General features: G+C 65.2%; 1 protein-coding gene across 1 annotated transcript; it reads right to left on the reverse strand.

Moving 5' to 3' along the window:
- Nucleotides 1-1,854: 1,854 nt before the first annotated feature.
- Nucleotides 1,855-8,626, reverse strand: TAMALIN (trafficking regulator and scaffold protein tamalin). The gene is made up of 8 exons (XM_055126481.1): nt 8,353-8,626; nt 6,937-6,986; nt 5,305-5,359; nt 5,103-5,205; nt 3,790-3,883; nt 3,644-3,710; nt 3,404-3,470; nt 1,855-2,955 (listed from the first exon to the last, which is right to left on the reverse strand). Exons 1-8 carry the CDS (start codon nt 8,566-8,568, stop codon nt 2,474-2,476), a joined length of 1,134 nt encoding a protein of 377 aa, XP_054982456.1. The 5' UTR covers nt 8,569-8,626; the 3' UTR covers nt 1,855-2,473.
- Nucleotides 8,627-9,417: the final 791 nt, after the last annotated feature.

Raw genomic sequence — 9,417 nt, forward strand, 5'->3', positions numbered from 1 at the left:
ACCCCATACAGTCCGCTGAGCACCACCGAGAGTCATCTCTGAGCAGAGTCAGGAGTGAGCCCTGAGCACTGCTGGGTGTGGCCCCAAAACAAAGAACAGGGGCTGGAGCGATAGCACAGTGGGTAGGGCATTTGCCTTGCACACAGCAAACCAGGGTTCGATTCCCAACAACCCATAGGGTCCCCCGAGCACCGCCAGGAGTAATTCCTGAGTGGAGAGCCAGGAGTAACCCCTGAGCATCGCTGGGTGTGACCCAAAAAGAGCAAACAAATAAAAAGAGCAAAGAACAGAACCACAACCAAAATGTGTGTTCATGTTCGAGAGTGTGTTCTGGACAGGCCGTGGGAGGGACTGTGGGTGCCGTTTGCATTTCAGGGAAAGAAGGGATGGGTCACCATTGGGGGGGGCATGTGTTTCTCAGGGATGGAACCTGCCTCGCCTAATACACGCAAGGCAGCCTGCCGAGCTGTCTCCTGGCCACAGCATGGAGTTAAGCAGAGGAGGGGTGTGGCTGGTTTCCTTTTTGGGAAGGTGAGGAGAGGAAGGGAGCCCCTTAGGAGCCGGGGCTGTGGTGCTGGGGGCAGGGCCGCCAGTACCCCCCACCCAAGTCTCACTGGTGTGCGTGCTGGCCGTTGCGGGGACGGGGAGAGGCATAAGAGCAGGAGGCGGCAGCCTCAGCCCAGCAGGGCCCCTTGGCTGCCATGTCACCGGTCATGCCACTTGCCGTAGGCCCCCGGCTGATGACGCCCTCGTGGGGTGCGTGGGGCTCCTGAATGCCAGCGCGGGGGCAGGGGGGAGAGGCGGGAAGCACAGAGGCGGCGGCGAGGAGCATCCCGAGAGCAGGGGCAGAGCAACCAGCCCGTAGAAATGACGCGTTGCTAACGCGCCGAGCAGCGCCGTGGGAGCGAGTGGGGCCCCCGCGGGCGGGGGCACTGTGCTGGGCTGGGTGGGCAGGCCCGGGGAGGCTGGCGCCGAGGGAGCCAGCTGGCACAGACCCGCGATAGTAGGGGGTTCAGGGCCAGGGGCGAGGGGACAAGGACGGGAGGCGGGCCGGGCCCAGGTGCCCCAGCGTGGGGCTCAGTTTTACTCCAGGGGCCGTGAGAAGTGCCACAACCAGCCGCGGCAGGCGAGGCCCGGGCTGAGCAGGGCGGCAGCGGGGTCTCCTGCACACCTGCCCCTCCAGCCCCTCCGGGCCACCCGGGAGGCGGGTGACCCGGTGACCAGCACAGGCATTTCCAGGGACATAGGTAAGGATGGAGCCCAACCCCAATTCTGGTGTGGGGGCCTCGGGGGCCCCCAATTCTGGTGTAGAAGCTCAAGAAGCTCTCTGGCCTCTCGTGAAGCTGGTGGTCACCTGAACACACCTCTCTGTCTCTCTCCCCTCCTACTTCTCTAAGGAAACTTCTTTCAATAAAACGATATTTTTTTTTCTTTTTGGGTCACACCCGGCAATGCACAGGGGTCACTCCTGGCTCATGCACTCAGGAATCACCCCTGGCGGTGCTCAGGGGACCATATGGGATGCTGGGATTTGAACCTGGGTCAGCCGCGTGCAAGGCAAACGCCCTACCCGCTGTGCTATCACTACAGCCCCTCAATAAAACAAATTTAATGCAGCAAAAAATATAAAACGAAGTGCTTACGACCAAAGGAGGTGTCCAGCCAGGACCCTTTATGTCAGTGAAAATCCCGCACAAACGCAGTATGGAACGCGCCTGTGTGTGCCACGGGCACTGAGGTGAGGGGAGCCCGCAGAGATGTGGCAGGGGTGCGGGGGTGTAGGGGGCAGTCGGTGCTTGTGGGGTCGCTTCCCTCCAGCCCCCTGACCCCAGGCAGTCACCACGCTGACACCGATGCAAAAATCCGTCCATTTAATACAGTCTGAGGTTCAGAAGCAACACAAAGGGTGGAACAGTCTGGCGGCCCCACACACCCGGCCGCCAGCCAGGACCCCTGCCTGGGAGGACCCCACTTAGTTACAGGCCCCCGGAAAGGGGGCGAAGCCCTTAGGGGTCCAGGCCGGCGGGGAGAGAGGCCAGCACCCTAGTCCCCCGCGGGGCCTGCTAATGAACTGGAACCACATTTGGGGGGCGCGGGGAAGACCGACCACCGGCCTTTTTCCCCAAGGCCAAGGGTCAGGAGCAAGTAAAGCTGCAGAGAGGGCTTCGTGGGATCGGGTCCCCGCAGAACGGGGGTTTGCCTGGAGACCCCACAAGGCACTACTGACCCCGATGTGGGGTGGCGCGCCCCATTTTTGGCTCCAGAACCTCTGCCAGGCCCGAGTTGTCCAGTTCTCCGCAGCCCCGCCGGCTGTCGGGGCGTTGGAAAGGCGCCTGGGGTCTGGGTTCGCGGCCGGGGCTGGCCAGGACCCTCTCCCGCTGCGAGGGGCTCCTGAGGTCCCCTTGGCCCGGCCCCCCCTCGCCCTGGCTGGAACCAATAAATAAATAAATACGTCCCCGCGCCCGCCCCGCGCCTACAGCTGGCTCTCCTCCTCCTCCAGGGAGCGGTTGAGTCCGGGGATGAACTTGAGCAGCCGCCGGCGGAAGCTGCGGTACTTGGTCTTGCGCAGGCCGGCCCCGCACAGCGCCTGCTCGCGGGCGTCAGTCCAGAGCGCGCCGGGCACGCCGCCGCCGGGGCCCGGGCACCGCACGCTGGCGCTGCGGCTCAGCAGCGCGCGGGGCGCGGGCGCGGGGCCGCGGGGCTCGGCGGGGCCGGGCGCGCGCGCGGGGGGCGGCAGCGGCGGCAGCGCGGGGGGCTCGGCGCCCCGGAAGAAGCACGTGTGGTAGACGGCGTCGTCGGGGTCGCCCCCGGGGCGGCGCGCGCCCGCGCGGGGACCCCCGGGGGCGGCCAGCAGGGGCCCGAAGGGCAGCGAGCCGGGCAGCAGCCCCGCGCCGTAGAGGCAGGAGCGCACGGACTCCAGCGTGTCGTAGATGCTCGGGTCCTTCACCACCAGGCCTGCGGGCACACAGCAAGGGGCGTGTGGGGAGGGGGCCTGCGCCGGTGGCCTCCCTCACCCCGAGCCCTGCACCTTTCACGGTGGAACAGAAATCTGAGACTCCCCCGTCTCAAGAACCACACAAGGGATGGACACAAGCCCTGTGAGGTTCGGTGTTCCCGGCTGTAAAATGGGGACAATACTTGGGCCGGAGCCATAGCAGGTAGAGCGTTTGATTCACACAAAGTGGACCCGGTTCAATCCCCGGCGCACCCTAGGGTCCCCCAAGCACCACCAGGAAGGGGGACACACAAAACTGTCTCCTACTTACCGTCAGAGGGCTGAGAACAAAGGGGACATATGGGGCATCAGCCCTGGGCCAGCTCTGTCTTTTACTTGGGAGGGGGGAGGGGCCCACAGGCTCTGGGCAGGGAGAGTGGGCACGGGGACACAGCCCCATCTACTCACCATGCACCAGCCGCTGCTCCTGCACCATCAGTGACCGGTACTCCCCCCACTTCTCGTATAGCGTTTGCTGCGAGAGACAGACCCACTGTCAGGAGGGGCCGACAGCTAGCCGTGGTGGACCCGGGCAGTGGAACCCCGTGGTTGCCTTAGGGCTCTGGGAGGCTGGGACAGACAAACAGGCTCCTAAAACACTGGGCCCCGCAGAGGCCGGGGTGGCTGGACATCCTGGGGCCGCCTCACCTTTAGGTACTGCAGCCGGGCCTCCAGCTCTGCCTTCCGAATGGACGTGCCGTACAGGGTTTCCAGCCTGCGGGGGGAGGGACCCACGTGAGCTGGACGTGTGGGTGTCCAGGTGGAGCCAAGAGGGCCGGAGGGGGCCTGCGTACCTGAGTACGTTGCCAGACGCCTTGATGATGTCGACGATCTCTCGGTGCCGGAGGCCTTCCACGTTCAGGCCGTTGACGCTGGCGATGGTGTCCCCTGGCAGGCAGAGACGGGTCAGCAATAACCCCACAGCACCCCTCAGCTCCCAGCCCACTCCACTGTTCCGGGGAGACCGATCCACCCAAGCACCCCCACCAAGCCAACTTGTAGGGTCTAACATCCAAGCCAGGGGCCAGGACGCTCACATCGCACACACCTCTCCAACCAGGAGTCCAGTCCCAAAGGCACAAGCCTCAGGCATGGGGGTTGATTTACTTCCACTTGTTTCTGTTTGGGGGCCACACCTGGTTCTGCACTCAGGAATCACCCTGGCAAGTGCCTTGCACGGTGTCTTGTCTGTCCGGCCCCCCCAGAGTCAGGGGTTTCACTGACTCATTCACTGGGCACAGCGAGCCCAGCCGTCCTATCTCTCGGGCCCCCCAGAGCTGGTTGTCATGAGAACAGCAGAGAAGGGAAGAGGCAGGGCAGGCTGAGAAGCCCCATGCTGAGAACTACCATTGTTTCCACTCTCCCAGGAGGCCTCAGCTTCTGAGACCTGGTGCACTGTGGAACCCACGCCCAGGGGCTCATTTCTTATCCATAAAAATCCAACAACCAAACCAAACAAAAACAAAAAAATCTGAGTACGGGGATGTGGCTGCGTTTGGGATCAGGAGGAGGGAACGGGCAACCACCCTGCAAAAGAGCTGCAGTACTCGGCCTGGTCACCAGGGGGTGCTGGTGAGCGAGGGTTTTGGAAAGGTAGCCTTGCACGGGAGGTGTGGATTCACACCGCTCTCAGACTGCCCTGTGCCAGGACTCAGGGTCTCCAGATCTCACCAGTCCTCAGGGTTTCCTGATGGAGGCTTGGCCTGTTCAGAGACACTGGTGCTCAGATGCAGGTGGGGCAGGGGCAGGGGAGACCCTATCGTTCAGGGCCAAGCCCACTGAATGCCATGTTACTCGGACCCCAGCTCCTGCTCAGACTGGATGGCCAGGTTGCCAGGCGGAGGCAGAACAGCAGCAACAGCATCTGCCATTTGCCCGGCCCTGGCTCCACGCCCAGGAGCACCCGGATGTGAGGAATGTCACTGTCCCCAGTCTGCAGGTGGGACTGCTCAAGTGCAGGCCGTAAACGGCACATCTTCCTGACTCCGAAGCTTGGCTTCACCCATTTTTCTTACTGGTCCCCCAAAATAGAAGGGCAGTCTGACTTCAGAAGAGATCCTTCATTCCCGGGCCCCTCACGCCCCCACGCCCTGGCTCTGGGGCCCACCTGGTGTGAGCCCCGCCAGCTGGGCAGGGCTGGCCTCGTGAACTCGGCACACAAACGTCACCATCTCCACGCGCTGCTCCTCCCGGTGATGAAGGCCATACGTCTGGAAAAGACGAGAACTTCAGCCTGGCAGGGGTGGGGCCCGGCGCCCCCAGCACGGGCCGTCCAGCCGCCTGGTCCCTCTGCACCCAGCTGTCCCCACCTGGATCTCAAAGCCGAACGTCTGGTTCTCCTGCTTCTCCAGAGTCAGCACTTTCCTGCAGGAGACACAGCGGGCATCTCACCAGGATGGGACAGGCACGTCGGGGTCCCACCGCAGGCCTCCCCCACAGCTGCCGGCACCGCCTAGGACGCCTGCCTGCTGCGATAAGCCCCTCTCAGCCCGGTGGTTGGAATGTGCTTCTGGGGTGGGGAACAGCTGGCCCGGGCAGGGCTTAGCAGCCGCACCCCAGCTTTCTAGGGAGCCCCAGCCTAGAGCCTCCTCTGCGCCACGGCCCTGGGGAGAGGGCTGGCCAAGTCACGAGGCTCACGGCAGATCACAGCTGCTCCCGGCTGGCTGCGGTGGGCGGGGCCAGCCCACCAGATGTGAGGGTCGGGGGCGGGGCACCCGAGGCCACGCCCCTTCCCGCACTGCGGGCCCGCCCCCTGGACACAATGGTCTGGAGCGGCTCCAGACCCGCTCCTGCTGGGGAGCCCGGTTTCCTCTGTCCACCCCCACCCCCTTCCTTCCCGCCGCCCGGGAGCAGAGTCACGGCAGCCTCCGAAGGCCCCTCGGGTCTCCCAGACCCGCGGAAAGAGTCCGGCTGAGCGCCCCGCTCCCAGCCCTGCCCGGGCTGCTGCCCGGCTCTGCGCGCTGGCCCTGGCCCCTGTGTGTACAGGGACGGGAAGCCGGGCCTGCTGGGTCGATGCCACTCAGCCCTGGTTCGGGAACGCTTGGCCAACTTCTCCTGCCAAGGGTCAGGGAGCATCAATAATTTAGGCTTTCTTTGTGCGCCCTGCTGGATCGCCCTTGGTTTTCACTTTGGTTATTATGATTTGGCGGAGCTGCCGGAGGTGCTCGGGGGTTATTCCCAGCACCTTGCTCCGGGGTCACTTCCTGGCGGTGCTCAGAGGACCAGGCAGGGGACCCAGGCCTCCTGCCCGAAAATTCTGGCTCATTTGAGTGATCTTCCTGGTCCCTTAGAAAGATAAAAACGACTCGAATTTAGCCCCTTTCTAAGGCCCGCCCGGGCAGGGATTTCCTTCCTCCTCTGGCTTTCAATAAACTTGTCTGTTTCTTTAAAAAAGGCTCTTAGCTCCAGGACCAAACACGTCCATCGGGCAGGCCGGCCGCAGTGGCTAGTCCATCTGAGGATCAGCCAGGCACACATCGGCACAGGACACAGGCAGAGTAGGTCCTGGTCAGCTCCTACTGCCCACCCGTTGCTCCGTCTCAAGTGCTCTGCTGGGCTTGCGCTGGGGGTGCAGAAAGTCTCAAGGAGCCGGACATGGCCGGGCAAGGATCTAGCCTCGCGGGGTGTCTGGGGCTGTGAGCTCCGGGGAGCCCCAGGGATTCCCCCTCTCCCCACCTCCCAGACCCAGAGCTCTCCAGGGAGCGAGCTGGCAGGGCCTGGGGGTGGGTTGGAGAGCACCTGATGACTCAAAAGTCCCCAACTCCTTTCTCTGCCACCCCCTTCTTGCAGCCCACACCCCCACCTGCCCCTCACTCCCAGCCGGGACACCCGAGGAAAGGGTGGGGAAACGCCATCCCCCCACCCAGGCTGAGCAGCTCTGTCGTGCTGCACTCCCCCCTCCCAGGACCAAGGTGGGTGCTGGGGGGGCAGGGGTGACTCACCTCTGCTGTTCGGGACTCTGACTGAGATTCTTCCAGCGGAACCCCGAGCCCTGTGTGGGGAGAGAAGCCGGAGTAGGTGGGAGCGCGGCCGGCACCTCACTGCCTCTGCCCGCCCGTCCGGTCCCATCGACATCTGTGTGGGGCCAAGGGTGGCCATTTGCCAGGGCCTCCAGACCCTCACCCCAGAGCTGTCCTCCTTAGGCTTTACTACCCCCGCCCCCTCCTGCAAAAAAAAAAAAAAAGAAGAAAGAAATAAAAAACAAAAACAGACCGTGGAGGCCCAGCTGTCTTCCGGGTTCGGAGGATGGTTTTGGGGGGTACCGGACTCTAAGAACCACCCTCCCGCCCCAGGGCCCAGCTGCAGGGCTCAGCCCGGAGAGGGGTCACTCCCCCAGAAGGTACTGCAGGAAGGGCAGGGTCGCCTGGAGGCTCCCTGAGACCCCTGCTCTGGTTCCCTCCGGTGTTAGGGGCCGGTTAGGGGGCCGGAGTACAAAGGCGAGGGCCAGGGTGGCCTCCTTCCCCAAAGGCAGAGCCTCTGGGGGACCAGCTGGGAATGTGGACATTTTGCTGCTTCCTGGGGGAAAATAAAACTGCCTCGGAGTGCAAACTTGTCCCGAAGTCTCACTCTACTTAAGGGGGAGCACGGCAGTTCTTTCCGTGGAGACTTGGGGGTGCTGGAGCTCAGGGTTTCTGCCTTCTCAAAGTCCTTAGGAAACTAGGCGTCTCTCTTCCTCCCAAAACTCGTGGTTCCTATTCCAGACCACGGGCACTCCGGGGGATGCCAGGCCAGCCCCGTCCAGGCCCCAGACCTTCCGGTCCGTGCCCTGGTCACCCTCCCGTGGGGCTGCCCCCGGGCTAGGAAGAGAAGTGGGGACCCCTCTTTCTCTAGAGCAGAGGACTGGCCTCAGGGTGGGGACAGTTTCCAAACGGGCCACGGGACAGCACAGAGGGACCCCTTTGTCTTCCCACCCTATTTTCATAAAATGCAAATCCTCAACAAGCCGTTCATTGTTGGGGGGGTGCTGGCGGGGGAGCAAGCGGAGGAGAGAGGGAGGGTAGGGAAAGGCCACCCGCCCCCTCTGCCCAACCTGGGTCTCGGGTCCCTCCCCTGGGAGCGCTCGGGCGCCCCTCGGGCGCCCCTCGGGTCCAGGCAGGGCCCCGCGGCGCGGGAGCTGGCGGCGGGCGGGCGGCGCCCGCATCCTTCCTGCGCCCCGCGCCCCGCGCCCCGCGCCCCCTCCCCCCGCGTCCGGTCCCGTGCGGAGTTCGGGGCCGGGCCTGGCCCCCGCACCTCGGCCCGATCCCCGGAACGCGGCCGTCCCCTCGGAAGTCGGGGCGCGCCACGCACTTCCTCGGCGCGGGCTGGCGGGCGGGCGCGGGGCGACCCCGCCCCGGGGGGCGCGGGCGGCGGGCACGCACCTTCCGGCGGGGCAGCGTGCCCCCCGACACGGCCAGCGCGCGGTACAGCTCGGCCGGGTGGCAGTCCTCCAGCGCCGCGTACAGCTCGTCCCCCGGCGGGGCGCCGGGCCGGGCGGCTGCGGCGGGGGGCCCCGCGTCGGGGGTCCGCGCGCCGGGGTCCGGCCCGGCCGCCGCCTCCTCCTTCTGCTGCAGCTTCCTGAGCCGGCGGAGGGTCATGGCTCGGGCGCGGCGCCCCGGCGGGCAGGCGGCGGGCGGGCGGCGGGCGGCGGGCAGGCGGCGCTCGGTGCCAGCGCGCCGGCCGCCGCGCGCCCCCTTTATAGGCTGCCGGGGCCCGGCGGGCGGGGGTGGGCCGCGACTCGGCGGGCCCCGCCCAGGGCCCGGCCCCGCCCACAGCGCCCGAGAGCGGCCGGGCCCCCGACTCCGGGGGGTCTGAGCCCCTCGAGGCGGGCGCGGTGGAGCCGTGCAGAGCCAGCGAGGGACCAGGCACGCTGGCGCGCGCCCAGGGGCTTCCCTAACACTAGGAGGGGGAAGAGGGACCCCCGAACTGCAGGAGCCTCCGATGGGTAGAAGGGTCCGGGGGGGGGGGGGCCTTCTCTCCCCCTCCTCAGCCCTCCCCTCCCAAGGCTTGTGCAGGGCCGTGCTGTCTGCGGTGGGAGAAGTGGCCCCTAGAGCTGAAGTCTGTCGTCGGTGAAACCCAAATCAGAAGTGAGAGGAGCAAGTGGACAGCCGGGCCTGACAGCTGGACCCCCACACCCCTACAGCAACCTCTGACCAGGCCAGGAACGCCCTGTCTGTGCCCTTCCCCCCCCACCCCGTTTCCCCAAATTTGCCGTATTTCTTATAGTGCTGGGGGCTATTCCCAGAGCTGCTCTGGGGAGGAGGGGAGGTCAGTCCTGGCAAAGCTCGGCCCGACGTGCAACGCATGTGTTCAGCAGCTGAGCCGTCTCTAGACGGAGCTAGTAATAATAATAATCGCCCCTATTATGATTGTTTAAATTTGCATTGTCAGCAATCAAGCCCAGGTTTGTACTCCGGGGCCAGAGCGATAGTATAATAGCAGGGCAC

The sequence above is a fragment of the Sorex araneus genome, chromosome 2 (genome assembly GCF_027595985.1).
Source record: "Sorex araneus isolate mSorAra2 chromosome 2, mSorAra2.pri, whole genome shotgun sequence".
Taxonomy (NCBI): Eukaryota; Metazoa; Chordata; class Mammalia; order Eulipotyphla; family Soricidae; genus Sorex; species Sorex araneus.

Bases quoted from the DNA above. Each gene is read 5' to 3' on its own strand.
- TAMALIN (XM_055126481.1), bottom strand. From the start codon at position 8,568: ATGACCCTCCGCCGGCTCAGGAAGCTGCAGCAGAAGGAGGAGGCGGCG. The intron at 5,206-5,304 runs GTGGGGACAGCT...CGTCTTTTCCAG, and splicing joins CGTTCGGCTTTGAGATCCAG to ACGTATGGCCTTCATCACCG. The intron at 3,884-5,102 runs GTGGGCCCCAGA...TCTGCCTGCCAG, and splicing joins GCTGGCGGGGCTCACACCAG to GGGACACCATCGCCAGCGTC.